This window comes from Rhodnius prolixus, unplaced genomic scaffold (genome assembly GCF_049639745.1).
Source record: "Rhodnius prolixus isolate KJV_2025 unplaced genomic scaffold, Rpr scaffold_9, whole genome shotgun sequence".
NCBI classification, from domain to species: Eukaryota; Metazoa; Arthropoda; class Insecta; order Hemiptera; family Reduviidae; genus Rhodnius; species Rhodnius prolixus.
Genome location: NW_027411604.1, coordinates 22,060,237 through 22,079,648, shown reverse-complemented (window position 1 = coordinate 22,079,648; position 19,412 = coordinate 22,060,237). Strand labels below are relative to the sequence as shown.

Genomic DNA, 19,412 nt, shown 5'->3' with positions numbered 1-19,412 from the left:
TTTACCACTGATGATGTCTGAATGTCCACAACCAGTCAGCGATCCTAAACGACGGATAAAATCACAATATATTAACATGCACTGTGGATTTAACCACATTTTCTACTTCTTAACTTTACGTGCAGCAAAGATTACATACTTCCGGAATAGGTAAAGCTTTTTGAGGAGTATCTGAGGAGTGGCTGGGGTTATGCTTTCTTGTTAGGTTAAATTTCTGCCTAACGTACGGTTTTACAAACTGTATAATATTGGTAATAATTAAATACTTCTCAAATGTTCGGATAGATAGATAGAAATGGACTTTATTATAAATATATAAATAATAATTACAATCATGAAGTTTAAATGTGTAAAATGTGCAGGTCTCGTGTCAATGTGTAATAATTATATTAAAGCCTTCATTACATAGTATAAAGGAAAGTTTAGGAAGGGATGGATAGAGAATGCAGAAAAAAAGGATGGAAAAACCTGCTCAAATTTATAGATTTAAGTTCGAATTCACTGCATCTTGTATACTAATATTGTTCCATTAATAGCACACAGAAACCTTCAGTCCCACCTCACCTCCTTAAAAAAATGGTTCCAAAAAATGGGCTATCAAACTGAACGAAACAAAATCTCAAAACATTACCTACACTCATCGAAGCATCACTCTTCCTCCTGTATTTTACTATCTTATTCCTTTACGCAATCCCAGTCCACTGGTACAACATCTATCTTCTAAAGCATTTCCAGTCAACACTTCTAGACGTCTTAAAAGACAGTGAGTGGCCTCTCGATCTCCTCTCTGATGACGAGAGTCAGTAGAATGTAGAATGTTAATGGAGTGTTACCGCTGGGTAACTTCTCCACTCTGTGTGTTCTATGTTGCTTATTGTTACTCTTGTTGCTTATAACGCAATGCGTTGATTGTAACTAAATAAAGAAATTAAAAAATAAAGTTCGAATGCTTGTAAAAAAAAAAAGTTACTAGACTTAATACCCTTAAAAAGTTGGGGGAGTAAAAAATGCTGTAAGAATAATAATTATTCCAAATTACTCAAGTCGAAACTGCGTTATGAAGTTGCTGTTGTGGAAGACTTAGCGAACTTTGCCAATCTGGATAAGTGCCATCCTCTGCAAGCCTCAGGTGGACTGTGTTTTCATTCGAACTGACAACCTTGTAATTAATCTTCCTTCGAATTGCTTCAACTTTTTTTTTTTTTGAATTGATAATCCAATAATATGAAGAAACAAAGTTTGATAAAACAATACTAAGTTATTTTGAAAATAAATTATAACAGAAAAATGGTGAACAGGCAAGAAAAACTCTGCTCTTCTTTAGTAAAATATCTGTGTTTAGACTTTCAGACGGCATTTCCCATTCTTTGTGGTCAATGACCGAGTTTCCACGAACTTTTAAAGTTTTCTAAGTGTTAGATGCTTTCAGTATTGTACAGATTCACTCACTGCATACAGTAGTACACACGAAAAAGTGTGGTTACACCAATCTTCTCAAGAAACTTCTTTAAAACTTAAAGGCATGTCTTACATGTGAAAACATTAGCGCCCGAAGCTTTTTTTCAGTGCACTTTCAGCGTCTGGACGCGCGAGCATTTTGTGATTAAAAGGGTTAGTGGTTAACAATCACTCTTGGAAATTGACGTTAAGTGTTGGGATGGCCGCATGGTTACCGCTGCAATGTGGCTGGTTCTGGTAAACATTATTGTTAATCAGAGAGTTGTAATGACTGTCTAGAGTTGCGGGTGGCTTTAAGTAGCCAGATTGGGCTATTTCAGAGACGAGAGGAATATTTAGATCAGAGTGTATTGTGTGATTGGAGACGTAGAAGGGAGCGTTAACTATTGTTTTCAGGATTTTAGACTGTGTGATGTTCGATTTTTTTGGCACTTTCGTAGAGCAGTATTCCGTACGTCCATATTGGGGCAAGTAGAGCGGTTTGTAGTGTTCGTTTGTTCATCAGGGTCAGTTTAGAACGTTTGTCGAGTAGTCTTTTCAACATTTTGAACCTCAGATTGACGTCAATTCGTTTGAGTCTCGTGTTTGTCAAGATGTAGTCCGAGATATCGTACTTGGTTAGTAATTGGTATAGAAGTATTGTGGAAGGAGAGAGGAGGGAGAGTTTTCTTGTTTAGAGTGAATACTATGTATTTAGATTTCAATTCATACACTTTGATTCTCCACTTCTGCAGCCAAGGCTCGAGAATTTTAAGGTGTGATTGGTTTTAAGGAGTGAACGGCTTGCCTTCTCGAAATGAGTTCTAATTTAAGTTGTTTAACTCAATTTTATCAAAAAATTAAGGTTTTGTTTACAATTAGAGGGGTCATTTTATTAAAGTGACTCTAACAAGGGGGCTTCATTGAACCTTCTCAAGGAACACGTGAAATGAAAATGAATTAAATCAATATTTTTTTTAAAAAATAAAGTTTTTAAAAGGGTGTACATTTTTATTTAAAAAATAATGTGTAAAAATATGATTTCCTGTATGCTTTTCTCTCACTGACGGAAGTTGTATAAAAAACGTGAAAAAGTGAGCGAAAATAAGCTTGGTTCATGGCACCTAGATAGAGAACGTAAAATACTTACAAGACCTTTTTTCAGGTCATAAATCTTGAAGAAACGGAAATGTGAAATCTAACATCATGCGTCTTACAACGTTTAAGAAGGAAATTTTGTGTTTTGCTATTTTTTTTAAAACATTTTGATCTTTGTGGTAATAAAGTACATTAAGAAATTGAGATGGATGAGTCGTCGTGAGTAAAAGCTAGAAGTCGCACGATTTGACACGGACACTTCTGGAACTAAAAGTTGTATAATAATGGAAGAATTTATTCCTGTTGAAGGCGGGTTAAAAGGAGGAACAACAGAGAAATTGTGTTCACGATGTTGTTGTCGAAAGGTGACAGGAAGAAGTAGAAAAAAGAAGCTAGCCTAATGGATGCTGTGATACCATCTTTCATCCAGTATTCATCAAGAAACACATCAGCTTCATCTTCTACACTTTTTTTTTGTATTTTATGTTTTTCTCTTTGTCTCGTATCGTAATATGGTCAGTGAAGAATTAATCGTTTGACGCCTAGAAAGAATGCTGTTTTGTTCTTCAATTTTTTTTAAAATGAGGAATATACAGTTAGTAAAAACTATATTGCATTACCAATTTATAATATGTATAAATAATAATTCCCATTTAAAGAAGGATTTATCATGAATAACGCCCGTATTTAGTAATTTAGATGTTTTTCTTTTTTTTGCGAATTGTTGTAAGAAATCTCAAGGTATATTCTTATCTGTGGTCTGAAAACTATCTTTCAAATATTTAATTATTTTTCCTCAAGTTAATCATTAACTATGGAGTCTTTTTCGTTTCACATTCCTTTTAATTAATATTTCTTCCTATATGTAATAGTCCTTCTAACCTACACGTAATATACCCTGCAGTAAAATAAATTAATGATGAACAAATAAACACCAAAAGTGTCAATTTAACAAAATTAAGTTTATACATACGAGGGTCGTTTGAAAAGTCCGTGCAAAGTCAGAGAGATAGCACCACTGGCGCGTATCGAGGTTGTTTAGTTAGTAGCATCTCTTGGAAGAACACACACCAAGTTTCAGCCAGATCGGTCTATTTCTTTGTGTTTGGCATTCGTTCGAATCGAGGAAGTCGAGTGATTTTCAAAAAATGGACGAAAAAGAATTTCGTGTGTTGATTAAACACTACTTTATGAAAGGCAAAACGCCTCAGGAGACTAAAGAGAAGCTTGATAAACATTATGGCGACTCTGCACCTTCGATTAGAACAGTTTATAAGTGGTTTCAAAATTTTCGGAGTGGCCATATGGGCACAAGTGACGCTGAACGTTCTGGAAGCCCTGTTGAGGTTACTACTCCAGAAATCATTGATAAAATCCATGATATGGTGATGGATGACAGAAGAGTGAAGGTGCGTGAGATTGCTAGTGCTGTGGGCATCTCGAATGAACGGGTACATAATATTTTGCATCAGCATTTGGACATGACAAAGCTATCCGCAAGATGGGTGCCGCGATTGCTCATGCTTGACCAAAAACGAAATCGTGTGAAGTGTTGCAAGGACGGTTTGCAGCTGTTCCAGAAGAATCCGCAGGACTTTAAGCGTCGTTTCGTCACTGTGGATGAAACATGGATACATCACTACACTCCTGAGACCAAAGAACAATCTAAACAATGGGTTATCAAGGGGGAATCTGCGCCAAAAAAGGCGAAGACCGTTCCTTCGGCCGGTAAGATTATGGCGACTGTCTTTTGGGATTCGCAAGGAATAATTCTCATCGACTATCTGGAAAAGGGTAAAACTATTACAGGTGCATATTATTCATCGTTATTGGACCGTTTGAAAACCGAGCTGCAAGAAAAACGCCCACGATTGGCCCACAAAAAAGTCCTTTTCCATCACGACAACGCACCAGCTCAAACCTCAGCAGTTGTGGTCGCAAAATTAATGGAAATAGGGTTCCAACTCGTTTCACATCCCCCCTATTCTCCAGACTTGGCTCCCTCGGACTACTATTTGTTCCCCAATATGAAGAAATGGCTGGCGGGAAAAAGATTTTATTCAAACGAGGAGGTGATTGCAGAAACGAATGGCTATTTTTCAGACTTGGACAAATCCTATTATTCGGAAGGGATCAACAAACTAGAGCAGCGTTGGACGAAGTGTATAAGCCTAAAAGGAGACTATGTTGAAAAATAAAAAAGGTTTACTCCAAAAAATTAAGTAGTTTTTATTTTTACACGGACTTTTCAAACGACCCTCGTACTATATTACAAACGTTTTTCTGTGATATTAAAAAATAAAAATTTAAATGAATAATATTAAGTTTTACAAACAATTACCTTGTGCAGTATTAAATATTTTCCTTTGAGAAGTTTGAATAAAACTGAGGTTAAACTGCAGGTTAAAGAAAGCAACTTTCATGTGCTGGTTATTTAGTGGTTATAACCTACTCCTTTGTCACACTAGTGCACTGATATTTACAGTTCACAAATATTTAAGTTGGCCACACTGCTTTATCTCCTCAGATGCCCTAAATAATATCAGCTGATGTTCAGTTAACGGAGGCCATTATTAATCTATTAGTTAACTACCATTGTTTCCTGAGTTTTTAGTGATAGTAATCAGTTTTAAAGACCAGTTTTTTAAAAGTTGTTTTCGTGTTATTCACAGTGAGTGATATTTAGGTTTTTGTTTATAATGTGGTTTGTTGATAAATAGAGTGATTAGATGTGTGTCAAATGCTGGAATTCCTAATTACACATTACTCAAGGTAAATTTATTAAAACAATATCATTGAAACGTACTTTAAAGCTTACAATTCTTGTTCAATTGTAACTTTCTCCAAATTTAAATGATTTAAATGTAACTTAACCATGTCACTGTAGGCTTAATGATTTTAAGCTTTATTGATTCGGAGATAAATCGTTGCATGGGCTTAGTTTATAATATCCCAAGGTTTTAATCTATTCATTCCTTCGGTAATGAAGAAAATAGATTTTAATCAGCTTAATGTTGGAGAAATGAGGACAGAAAAATGTTAAGACTTGTTTTCCAAAGAGCATGTATCGGTAGAATGCTCTTAGAACAACTGAAGGAATACAGTTTGCAAAAAATGATCAGGAATTACAGTTCTTTCTCTTGTGCTAGGCTCGAGTTTGGTCCAAACGTATCTTTATACCAAGTGAGATAATATTTTAATTTACCTAATTACTCTTTTCGTTCATGAGATTTTCTATTCTTTTATATTATTTGTATTTCTAAATTTGTAATACCAGAAGACAAATCAGAGTGTGCTGATAAAAGAAATTAATATATTGTACTACAAATCAGTTACTTACTTAAATAACATTTCAAATTATTTATTCTAAATTTAAATTTTCTTTTTACAAAATGCTATAGTTAATTGGGCACAAAAAACTTATCTTAATGTACGACGTTTCGGACACCTCTGATGTTCTCTTTAAGAAGGCTGCAAATTAAATTTTAAAATTGGTATAGTTTTAGAAGACAAAAAATAATTAAAATATAGAAAAAGAGAAAAAAAAATTCAAAGTTGGGTGTTTTTCAACGTTACTCTTTTTTCGTGCAGTTTTTGACGTTCAACACTTATACATTAAAATATAGTATATATAGATTTTTGGTGCTGAAAAGTGAACTGAATGTGTAATTGGCGCCTGGTGGGTCGCCCTTAAATCTGCAACTTCTTGATCTTAAGAAACTCTTCTTCTTCTTTTCCGTCTCCGCGACCTTTAAGATATATTATACCTCCTCCTAAGCTCAAGTCAACTATGAAAAGATGATTACCCCAATGGGGCCTGGAAGCTGTAGGCCTAGTTACCGCTGGACCATCCATTCCTTCGGTAGGAATCTCCTGATTCCATGGATTATGCTAGGGAAGTGCTGTACAGAGAAGTGAGCAACAGTTTGGTGTATCTTAGTCTTTAGCGCCATATGCCCTTCTCTTTCTCCCAGTAAACATCCCCAGACGTTCTTAAGATAACACCCTTTACCTCTCCACAAGTTGAAGAATTCCTAAATACTGCCCTCATATGCCGTTTCTGTTGAGTCGGCCCAGGGTTACCGAAGAGGTAGAGGTCTGATTTTGCCTTTCCTACCAAACCACCAAAGAACCACACGGAAAACGGAGATGACAATACGCGGATCTGTTTTAATTCGTATGAAAATATTAGGAGATTGCTTCATGTAGTTTGTGTCATTCCCTTGAATCCATCCCACTGTTGGAAACCTAATCAAAACATTCCTTTATTAAAAGGTTATTTTGGCGTATTGGCCTTGACTTTTTAATTTTGTTATAGACCAGTTTCTAAATAGCTAATCTTTTTTTCTTTTTTGAAATCATTTTCAAATTAGTTTTATATTTTATTATAATTTGAAAATAATAAGAATAATGTATTGTAGTTAATTCGCGGTGCGCACATGCTCGTTGAGAGGATATAGTGCGCAGATATAGTTGGAACACGCGTATCTGGATATAGTTAGAAGTTGAACGACCTTTCTCACCTTCAGCAGACTGGTCGTTGCGGCTGTAGCTACACTACTCTTTCTTCATCTTTAGGGTCAAGTTCACCTGTTCTTCTCCTTTATACATCTTATTCGCTTTTTATTTCTACCATCATTTCCTCCTTTCCTCTACTTACATTTTTGTTTTTTTGCTTGTTGTCTCTTAATTCTTTTTTTTTCGAGGTCAATTGTGTTGAAGTTTAGTTGTGTTTTCTTTTACCTCAGCTATAAGTCTTTTATATATTCCTATCTCTTATAATTTTCATTCATAACGAGGCCTTCAATTATACATGAATGATGCTGCTGTTAGTGTGTAATGATCTTGATTATTTGATCAAGGCACCACACGCATTTTTTTGTTCCTCTTACTAAATAAACGAAATTATTGCGATAATTTCTAATTTTTGAAAACAATTTTTTACCGGAAATTACAACTCGTTTAAAAATGAAAATTTATTTGTAAATTTGGAGGTGGCAAATATAAAATTAGCGACAAGTGTTTTTTGGCCGGAAATAGCTCTTTTTCTTTGAGGAATTTCAATTTTTCTTTTTTTTTCAGTTTTTCTCGTAACGGCCTTTTAACAAATTTTCATTGAAGTTCTCATTGTACTCATAGTGGGTTCCGACATTTATTTGAAATATTATTTCAGTAAAATTTTATTTAGGGCCCTTAAAAGAGAGGAGATGAGTACGTTTTCATTTGGAGTTCCTTTTTGTACGTTCGTACGTACGTATGATGTAATTAATGTTCGTTTATATGACTTAATATTATAAAATTTGGTGCCCCGATTTTCTTTTTATTTGGAAATTTGGAAATTCTAGTCGACATTTTCATTACCGTAGAATGGAATTTATGGTAACATTTCCCAGTGAGACGTTTTAGCTTTAAGGAAGTTAATATTCATTCTTAGTGTTCTATTTATTGTATTTTAGTTGTAAGTGTGGAGTACGGCAGAAATATCCAGAACTTTAACCAATGTAAAAAGATCTACATGCAAATGAGAGCTACTGTGGAAGATGGTTAAAGGAATGATTGTTTAGGATGAACATAGTTATTTGGATGAATGAAGAGCAAACGAGGTTGTTAGATTAAAGACAAATATGACTGCTTGGAAAATTCGATTGACTTTAATGAACAAAAGAATAATGTACAATACTCGTTTCTACGAGGAGCGGCTATCAAATAACGAGACTATTGCTGTAAAACATTTTATTTTAAATTTATACACATTTAGTTATTATCACCTTCAATATACACCCCTCCCCTATCGCTACAACGCTCCATGCGGATTTACCATTGTTCGGAACTGTGCTGGAAGTCTTTTTTTCTGCGAGCTCCTGCATGACGCGTGCCGCTTTTTCTTTCACAACTTCAACGGACTGAAATCGTGTACCTTTTGATGCAGATTTGACTTTGGGGAACAGATAAAAGTCACATGGAGCTAGGTCAGGCGAATAAGCCGGATGGCCTTAAACTGGGATGTTGTACTTGGCTAGAAACGTCTTGACAGACAATGCAGTGTGAGCCGGCGCGTTGTCATGATGGAGAACCCATGATTACTTCTTCCACAAATCGGGTCGTTTTTTTTTTTCTTACTCTTTCACGGAGTTGAGCAAGCACCTCACGGTAGTAATGTTCATTAATTATTATCGATATTTTCATCCGTTTTGGACGTGGAAGGGCGACCCGGGCGGTCATCATCTCCCGACGTCTTCTCGGCCATCTTGGAAACGCTCGAATCACTCAAAAACTCGCGCACGTGATTAATATTCATCGCCATAAACTTCTTTTAATAAAAGATAAGTTTCAGTAGCGGTTTTATCAAGTTTCATGACAATTCGTTGCTCTACTACATGTGTAGTATCATGTTTTCGGCAAAACGAAACTAACACCTCTTACACAAACGACGGTTCCGGTCAGGACAGATTTCTCTACAAACACGTGAGACGCTGCAATGGAAAGAGAAGGCTTTACGCTGCACAGCTGACAGGTCGTTAGGATTTGGCGCATGCATAGTTCTTCTGTAGCAGCATTAGTCTCGTTATTTAATAGCCACACCTCGTATATACAGGGTGTTCACGGTGGAGTGGTCGAAACTTCGGGAGGTGATTCAGCAGCTCAAATGCAACAACAAATATTCTATATGGCCCGATTCTCAATTAGTGTCCAAGATATTTACATATTTAACTTTTCCATCGATATTCACGTTTTTCACCATAAAAATGGCCGTAACTTTTCTATCCTTTATCCTACAACAAACCTGCTTATTCCGAACGAAATAGCATTAAATTTCTTATAAATTTGTTTAACCCAGAGCCTCAAAACGTTTTTTATAAACAATGAAATTTTTAGTTTAATGTCTAAAAAAACAAGGAGTCACCCAATTACAAAAAAGAGTTGTGCATTTAATGAGCTTCAAGACGATATGGATTTTTTTTTTGTTTTTAATAAAACCCTACCCCGAACAGAGGGGTGTTGCATAACCGACTTTTCACTGATCAATTTACTCTTATTTCAATTTTTGGAGAAGGAACAAAAAGAGAAGTATCGTTTTGTTTTAAACAATTATTGTTTATGAAAAGGAAGTAAAAAATACAGTAGCACTAAAACTCAGTAGTAATAAAATACAATAGGTAAGGTCCTACCTAAAATCGCTACAAAAATTGTTATTTTCTTTTTGTTCCTTCTCATTTTAGACATTAAAGTTTCGAACTCTCCTCCTAGTAACCCTGTATACTTGAACTGTACGGTACAGCCAAACGAACTAACCTCAACCGAATAGAAACCCTTTCAATCTCGAATCCTTAAAAAAAAGCTAGTAAACCTTCCAATTTATGCCTTCAACCTCACCATCTACACCGAGCAAATTATTCCCTCTCTGTCCGTAGACTCTTCTCAATCCTGCTACTTAAAATTTCATGCCAAATTAGTTTCCCCATTACAATCCTTTAATCCGCTCACTTTTATCCTGAACACTCCCGACTAACCCTCCTCGCTGATTTCAGCCCCGAAGGCAGTTACAGTTACTGACTAATGGCTACCAACGCTGGTTATTTGCTGTTCACGTTACCGAGTTAATGTGGCCGTATTTGGTGTGTATTATACATATACGGATATTCTCACTTATTCAGCATTTTTACTTGTTGCAAAATAAAAAGAAAAAGGAGGAGATACATGAATAGGGTATTTCACTTCCATTTTAAATTATTACCTCGAGGCGTTTTTGTGTCGTTGTTGATGGAGATAGGGTGAAAATTAATGCAAAAAAAATCTAGAGAGTGGACCAAAATCTAAGATAAAAAGTTTGTTAGAAATAAATATGGAAAGGAACGAAGACAATACCCAGGAAGAGGCCAGAAGATAAACTTTTGTAAAAAATCAGAATTTACAAGATAAAGATTGTAAAAGGTGAAAAACTAACCAGCGATATAAATGATAGTAATTATAATACAGAATAACATAGAACAAAAGTAACCAGAAAGAATGCTCCGCAGTTAATAATAGATAAATAAAAATAGTCTAGTATAATATAAATTAGTATAGTTAGAAGAGTAGTGTAAAAAAAAATTAGTGATAGAAGCACGTTCCCCTTGGTTTTAGGTCACGCATATCTCCTCTACAACTAATCGTACATCTAGCTAGCAACACGCCGAAATTGCTGTTATATATACCTAGCGGCATGACTGCCATTTAAATGAAAATTGAACATCGTATAAAAAACAATTTAATTTCTATTTTTACATATACATATGATTGAATGAATAATTCCATTACATAGATTGAATTAAATACGTTCAACTTCAAGTAATATGAATATAAATTAACTAAACTTATTTTACATTACAATATCTTTGTCATGTTCTATTTTTATTGAGAATTTATTATATTTAAAGCAATTTTTATTTTGTTTTTAAGATTGCGTAGGTGGTAATCTATGCACTACATTTAAGGGCGCTGATTTGTTTGCATTTATAAAATAATATTTTGTCCTCAAGCTGGGGCACATGCATTGTCGGCAGTTTTAAATAGGTGTTAACCTATCAGTCCTACTGCGCTCAATATGACTGGGACACGTTTTTCTCGGGAGCCGCGATAGATCTTTTAGGACTTGGTTTTTATACATATAAAATTTCATACCTGTGCACATCTACGAGAGTCGTTTGAAAAGTCCGTGCAAAAATAAAAACTACTTAATTTTTTGGGGCAAACCTTTTTTATTTTTCAACATAGTCTCCTTTTAGGCTTATACACTTCGTCCAACGCTGCTCTAGTTTGTTGATCCCTTCCGAATAATAGGATTTGTCCAAGTCTGAAAAATAGCCATTCGTTTCTGCAATCACCTCCTCGTTTGAATAAAATCTTTTTCCCGCCAGCCATTTCTTCATATTGGGGAACAAATAGTAGTCCGAGGGAGCCAAGTCTGGAGAATAGGGGGGGGATGTGAAACGAGTTGGAACCCTATTTCCATTAATTTTGCAACCACAACTGCTGAGGTGTGAGCTGGTGCGTTGTCGTGATTGAAAAGGACTTTTTTGTGGGCCAATCGTGGGCGTTTTTCTTGCAGCTCGGTTTTCAAACGGTCCAATAACGATGAATAATATGCACCTGTAATAGTTTTACCCTTTTCCAGATAGTCGATGAGGATTATTCCTTGCGAATCCCAAAAGACAGTCGCCATAATCTTTCCGGCCGAAGGAACGGTCTTCGCCTTTTTTTGGCGCAGATTCCCCCTTGGTAACCCATTGTTTAGATTGTTCTTTGGTCTCAGGAGTGTAGTGATGTATCCATGTTTCATCCACAGTGACGAAACGACGCTTAAAGTCCTGCGGATTCTTCTGGAACAGCTGCAAACCGTCCTTGCAACACTTCACACGATTTCGTTTTTGGTCAAGCGTGAGCAATCGCGGCACCCATTTTGCGGATAGCTTTGTCATGTCCAAATGTTGATGCAAAATATTATGTACCCGTTCATTCGAGATGCCCACAGCCCTAGCAATCTCACGCACCTTCACTCTTCTGTCATCCATCACCATATCATGGATTTTATCAATGATTTCTGGAGTAGTAACCTCAACAGGGCGTCCAGAACGTTCAGCGTCACTTGTGCCCATATGGCCACTCCGAAAATTTTGAAACCACTTATAAACTGTTCTAATCGAAGGTGCAGAGTCACCATAATGTTTATCAAGCTTCTCTTTAGTCTCCTCAGGCGTTTTGCCTTTCATAAAGTAGTGTTTAATCAACGCACGAAATTCTTTTTCGTCCATTTTTTGAAAATCACTCGACTTCCTCGATTCAAACGAATGCCAAACACAAAGAAATAGACCGATCTAACTGAAACTTGGTGTGTGTTCTTCCAAGAGATGCTGCTAACTAAACATAACCTCGATACGCGCCAGTGGTGCTATCTCTCTGACTTTGCACGGACTTTTCAAACGACCCTCGTAAGTTCTTAATATTTAGAACCTATCGCGTGGTAGCTGTAATTAAGTTTAGTCTTTCTTCTTTTGCGAGACAAGTTTACAAAGATGTGGACGATTTTCTTTGGCGGTATTTTGTTCTTTGCCTTGTTCTAGTTGAACTAGAAACTTGTTATAGTTCAAAAGGAAGGAAGATTATTTCCAATTTCAGTCAAAAATTGTACTTAAATAGCTTTGACTGAAGTCTCACCAATCTTTGATGTAAAAAATGTAAAGACTATAATAATTGTCAACAGTCATAAGTCCTGGCAAAAAATATTGCAAAAAGTATGTCTAAAATTGGCAATAATCTTTTTTCCTTTTGAATCAATGAATCAGTTAGCAAAAACGATGGCCATTATTCTTTTTAATGTGGGTAATATCCAAAATTGTTTGACCCACTCTTCCTTTCGGAACAAAATTCTCTTGTTCAAAATCTTGTTTCTACAACGATTCCGAATCATCTTTCCATGTCGATTGTAACGTTGTTGGCCTCGTGATCATCTGCGACAGTAATGTAATGAACTCCTGCGAGAGTGTTGTCAGTGGGCAGCTTCTCTTCTCCAGCTGAACCAGTCAAGAAGAGTTCTTATTTTAAGATTCATTGATACATTTTTCTGTTGATTGTGGTTAGCAAATAAATAAGTCAAACAAGAAGAAGATGAATAAGAAGAGATATTATGGCAGAAGACGTATCATATATGTAAATAAGCTCTGAACACTTCGATTGTAATCATATTTCCAAAATGTTCCGTACTAATTTTACTAATGGCAATAATGGTAAAGCACCGTTACGAAGTGGCAATCTACATGATTGGGTAGTATTTAAAGATGTAACGCGGTTCGAACTTTTGTAGGAAATGATTTAATAGCTTGAAACTTGTAAGAGATGATGGTAGCTAGTTGATGATTCCAAATAAGAAACTTCACTTTGAATAATGGCATCATCCTGTGTTATGCCCAGAGTTGTTGGAAATAAGAGATTCGCTTGGTTACGTGATGAACATTTTAATTGTTGTTGAGGATGTTACTCATCACTAGAGGAAGTTGTAACCTTTCCGATCATCAATTTTGGTTGCATGTAATCATTTTTTGTTTGCTTTTTTTTTTTTCCAAATGTGAATTAGTTCGTGCCTAATTTTTGTAATTTTATTTTATTACTTCCTTGCGGAAAAACTAAAAAGGAAGTATTGTTCGTGTTGAGAATTGCTTGCATAAATTAAACGGCTTTAATTGATGAATTAATTGGTTGTTTGGCTGTTGTACAGCAGTTAGCTGGGGGCCCAAGAAGCGCAATATTTTCGACGTTTTGGACTCCTCCGGGGGTCCTTCTTTAAGAGAACATCATTGGAACGAAATTCTGACATTTTAAACTAAAAACTTACATTAAGGTAAGATAAGATAATAGACGGGACGGAACCTACGCCCCACGGCACCGCAGCCACAAAAGACTTATTGTGCCAGCCCCTTCTTAGTTCTGGTAAGCGAACCCTCCCCTACTAAAGAGGTTGAGGACTTTCCCTACTAGTTCTTTTAGCGCTACTATCTCCTTACGGCCTCAGCGTTCCAAAGGTTTCATAGCGCAAACGCTCAATTGCAACTCGCAATCGAACAACAGGTGAGAGGCCGTTTCCTCCTCTTCCTGACATAATCTGCACAATGGTTCCGAGCTAATAAGCCCCACCTTGCGCAGATGCTTCCTGAACTTACCGTGCCTCGTGAATAGGCCTGTAATCAGAGTAATCTGATTTCTACCCAAGCACAGGGTCTCTTTGGTTCTTTGCTTACACAGCCAAGGCATCATAGTCTTGCTGTTTTTTGTCGTGCTCCCTCTAGATCCAATCTCTGAGAGCCGCACGAACCGGATTCCTAGTGATCCCCACTTCAGGCTCCGTACCGATGAAAGGAGTGTTAGATCCATTCCTAGCCAGATGATCAGCTTTCTCATTCCCTTCAATCCCCACATGACCCGGCACCCATTCCAGCCGAACTTTGTTGTGCCGCGCCAGTAGTACCAGGGCCTTCCTGTATTCCCAAACCAGGGAAGAGGTCATTCTGAAGGATACAAGAGCCTTCAGTGCAGCCTGGCTGTCCGAAAAGATACGAATCTCCCTATTTCTAGGTTCCATTCGCAGGTTTTCCTCAGCAAATATTTTATTAGCAAAAACCTCGGCCTGGAAGACTGTGGCGTATATCCCAAGAGATCTCTCAATGAGTACCTCGGGTTTAACCCCATACCTCCAGACCCAGTTCCACAGTCCATCTTGGAGCCATCGGTAAACCAAATGCCTCCCTTCCGCTACTGGTCCATCCAGTTCACCCTTCATACAGTCCTCGGTTTAAAACTTACATTATTGCATTTAAAAAATATCAATCGGTCTTTTAACCATTCCTTCAAATTCTATAAACCTTCCATTACACCTACCTAACACAGAAAATGTTTTCCTTCTGAATCTATCCGTATCCAACTCTTCCCAAACTCCAGTAATGTAAAAAAAAACAAGAACATCATCATATCTTCATATTGTAACATCTTCCGCTATCATATACCTGAAGAACTAAAGTTTAGGGAGTTTTAATACATTTTAGAGCGGCGAACTAGACTAAGGTGAAAATGAATCTTATGGTTCTAAAATTTTTGGTGGTTACCCAGTTAAACCTTCTTCCGTCCTGCAGGGATCAATCTAAAATTGTTCTGATCTTCTATTCTGCAGTCACGACCATAAATTGCCGCAACCTTTCTCGAATGGTCTTCCACATGTCTTTCTTTTACCTTCCATCATCTCCCTTTTCACTCATTTCTTATCCTATCCTAGCAAATCGACGCCATAAATCTATCTCTGTCTTCTACACAACTTTCTTTGCTCTTCAGTACCGAGCTTCTTGGTATTGCATTTTATTCATTCTTAGAAATCTGTTTCCTATTAAATAGAATAGCGTCATTATTAAGCCTTTTTTAGAATTTGTTATTTCTTCTTTATTTAGAAAATCATTCAACTATCTAGCGTTAGCCTTTCTTAGATAATTTAATATTAGTGCAGGCCCAATGACTTCCTTCAACTGCATTAATTATGCACTTTATTGTGGCCAACTTTCCAATCATCTGCCACATTATTCGTACTTTCTTTCTCTTAATAAATGCCCTTTCATTATTCCTTAATATTCTTCTACCTTTCTGTTAATTATTTATACAATAACTGCAGACTGCTCTCTTTTTAGTTTAATTCATTTGAAATTTTATGTAAGTTTCTTGAATGATAAGGTAATAACAAGAGTTTGTAATCACTGTACCACACTATAAATCTAGCTAATTTGTTTCGCTTTCACTGTAAAAAAAATAATGTGTGAACAATTCTATGATATCCCTTGGAGTCTGTCCGAGATAAAAATACGATACGCATTTATTTAATCAGGCATTTCTCTTTAATATATATATTTTTTATATATTATATAAATCTGACTCTCGTAATGGTTGCAACTGTTTTTGGGGGATTTATATTCTGGCATTTATTTATTTTATTGATTTTAAATATATCTTTGTAGCAAGTCATTTAAAGAATAATATAAAATAAAGGCGCTAATGGCCACAGACGTCGATAATAATAATAAAAACGTAAAATTAAATTAAATTAAAATAAAATACGAGGTCTGTAAATTAAGTAATGAGACTGATTTTTTTAAAAAAAATTTATTCAAAAAGCATTACAATTCTATATTGTCACCTTCAAAATAACTTCCTTCTGAAGCGCTGGAGACGTTTCATCCACTCCTCATAGCAGTGCTCGAACTCCGATACTGGAATAGCCTTCAGCTGGTCGGTTACAACCGTTTGAATGTTTTCGACTGTTGGTTTGTTTTTTTGATATCCACGGAATCGTCCACAAAGAGTTTCTACCTCCTCAAGGTCAAACGGTCAATCAACACTTTTACCGAGAGGTTCTTGAAAAACTTCGAAAAAGGGTCATTCGTATGAGACCAAACATCAAGAACAAGTAGGTGTTGCATCAAGATAATGCTCCTTGTCTCACACAGCAATTTCAATAAACGAGTTTTTGGGCCAGTAAAAACATTCCTGTGGCTCCTCAGCTTCCTTATTCGCCTGACTTGAGTCTTTGTGACTTTTTTCTCTTCCCGAAGTTGAAAAATCACCTCAAGGGAACTCATTTTGGGACAGTCGAAAACATTCAAACGGCTGTAACCGACCAGCTGTAGGCTATTCCAGTATCGGAGTTCGAGCACTGCTATGAGGAGTGGAAGAAACGTCTCCAGCGCTGTGTGGCTTCAGAAGGAAGTTATTTTGAAGGTGACAATATAGAATTGTAATTCTTTTTGAATAAAAAAATTTAAAAAAAATCAGTCTCATTACTTAATTTAAGACCTCGTAGCTTCTGTTTGGATCGTTAGAGAATAATTGCAAATGAAAATAACTTCGAATTTGCTGAAAAACTAACTGATTCTCTAAATAATAAAAGCAATAATACCCAATTTTATTATAAATTTAGCCTTTTTAGGTAATAACAATTTTGCCTAACAAAAACCAATAAAATTACCTATTTACATCTCACTACTGAAACCAATTTGAACTAAAGCATTCCAATGTAATTTACATTCTTTAATAATTCCAACCATAAAATTCTTTGCTTAAAAATAAAACCCATATTAATGGGTACAATAGGATTAGTCCCATCATCCATATTAATCTTGAAGGACCACTCATCAAGGATTTCATATCATCTCGTTACAAAAAGTTTCATTCTCAACTTCTGTGACCATCCTAACCCAGAGGTCGCCAAAGTGTTCTATAAATAGACCCCTGGGGGTCTATTTAACAAAAGTAGGGGTCGATCTGAGCCAGGGGGTCGAAGGAAAAAGCAATTTCGAACCCAATATAGCGAATCTTGCAAAGAAACACCAGACACACCCATCTCATTAATTAAGAAGCAATACTGCAGTTACTTTACTTATTAGCATTTCAACATTAAGATATTTTTCATAAAACTATTGTTACACCATGTAAAATTACTTTAATAAATACTTAAAATCATAAAATAAATGTACAAACACAGAACCTAATAGATAGTTTTATTTTAATTAACTGAAAATTACCTTTATGGGGGTCGATGGAGATTTTGAAAAATTATATAGGACTTCATGATCAAAAAAATTTGGCAACCCCTGTCCAAACCCATTAATCCCATCAGCTATCTTGTTAAATACTCTTCCCAACGATCCTGTTCGAAATTTTAATCGACGCTGGCTGCGCGATTTCCTCGCGCCAATATTCTTTTCTAATTCTCTCTTCTGTTGCGCAAATTTTTACTTAATTAGCCGGCATTGTCCAAGTTGTGTCGGTGTTTTCCTTATAGCATTAAATGCATATGATTTGCACTGTGAATAAAACGGGGGATTTCACTTCCGCCTTTCACCACTATCACAAATCATATCTTTTAACTTCCTATTATAATAAAAAAATAATAAAACGTAATAAAGCTTCAGACAATAATCTAATTTAAATGCAATTTATATTGCATCCCTTTCTGATCCATTGATCAAGTGAGAAATAGCTTCTATATCTTTTCTTTTATTAAAATAAAATTCTTTTGGTTAGACGTATTCCATCAAATCATAATTCCCCAGTAAAAACGCAGAATGCAAGGTGAAACGTCACAAAACTTGTGACCACCCTGAGGAGTCGACCTTGTTTTTTAAAATCTAGTCTTAGCCAAAGAATTATGATTACAAAAATTTTTCCTTGTATAAACAAAGTAATAACGTTTCGAAACAATATAAAAACGAGAACATATTGTACAACAATAATGTAACATATAAAATACAAGTATTTACAATAATATATTGTAAATAAGTTAAGTCATTTAAAAGTCCAGTTTGGTAGAGTGGTTTAAAATGCCCATATTATATACTGTGTCGCATTTATATTTCTATGTGGGAGTTATGTGATTTGTTTGAATAAAATGCATTTTAGAAGGTCCCCATTTTATTCACCCACGATACAAACTCCTGCATCGTAAATGCATTTACGAGGGTCGTTTGAAAAGTCCGTGCAAAAATAAAAACTACTTAATTTTTTGGGGTAAACCTTTTTTATTTTTCAACATAGTCTCCTGTTAGGCTTATACACTTCGTCCAACGCTGCTCTAGTTTGTTGATCCCTTCCGAATAATAGGATTTGTCCAAGTCTGAAAAATAGCCATTCGTTTCTGCAATCACCTCCTCGTTTGAATAAAATCTTTTTCCCGCCAGCCATTTCTTCATATTGGGGAACAAATAGTAGTCCGAGGGAGCCAAGTCTGGAGAATAGGGGGGGATGTGAAACGAGTTGGAACCCTATTTCCATTAATTTTGCGACCACAACTGCTGAGGTGTGAGCTGGTGCGTTGTCGTGATGGAAAAGGACTTTTTTGTGGGCCAATCGTGGGCGTTTTTCTTACAGCTCGGTTTTCAAACGCTCCAATAACGATGAATAATATGCACCTGTAATAGTTTTACCCTTTTCCAAATAGTCGATGAGGATTATTCCTTGCGAATCCCAAAAGACAGTCGCCATAATCTTTCCGGCCGAAGGAGCGGTCTTCGCCTTTTTTGGCGCAGATTCCACCTTGGTAACCCATTGTTTAGATTGTTCTTTGGTCTCAGGAGTGTAGTGATGTATCCATGTTTCATCCACAGTGACGAAACGACGCTTAAAGTCCTGCGGATTCTTCTGGAACAGCTGCAAACCGTCCTTGTAACACTTCACACGATTTCGTTTTTGGCCGAGCGTGAGCGATTGCTGTCCAGAACGTTCAGCGTCACTTGTGCCCATATGGCCACTCCGAAAATTTTGAAACCACTTATAAACTGTTCTAATCGAAGGTGCAGAGTCACCATACTGTT

The 19,412-nt window shown here is 36.1% G+C and overlaps 1 protein-coding gene across 3 annotated transcripts in view; it reads left to right on the top strand.

The window, feature by feature from the left end:
• The window catches only part of LOC141454032 (uncharacterized), a 403,048-nt gene that overhangs the window by 65,851 nt on the left and 317,785 nt on the right, over nucleotides 1-19,412 (top strand). Inside the window, exon 1 of one of the 3 annotated variants that reach the window (XM_074127803.1) lies at nucleotides 5,174-5,307. The exons of the other annotated variants lie outside the window; for them this stretch is intronic. Within the exon in view, the coding sequence (XP_073983904.1) occupies nucleotides 5,276-5,307 (32 nt within the window). The 5' untranslated portion in view covers nucleotides 5,174-5,275. Of the gene's footprint in view, nucleotides 1-5,173; nucleotides 5,308-19,412 lie in introns of those variants that run through there. 3 annotated transcript variants of the gene reach the window in all.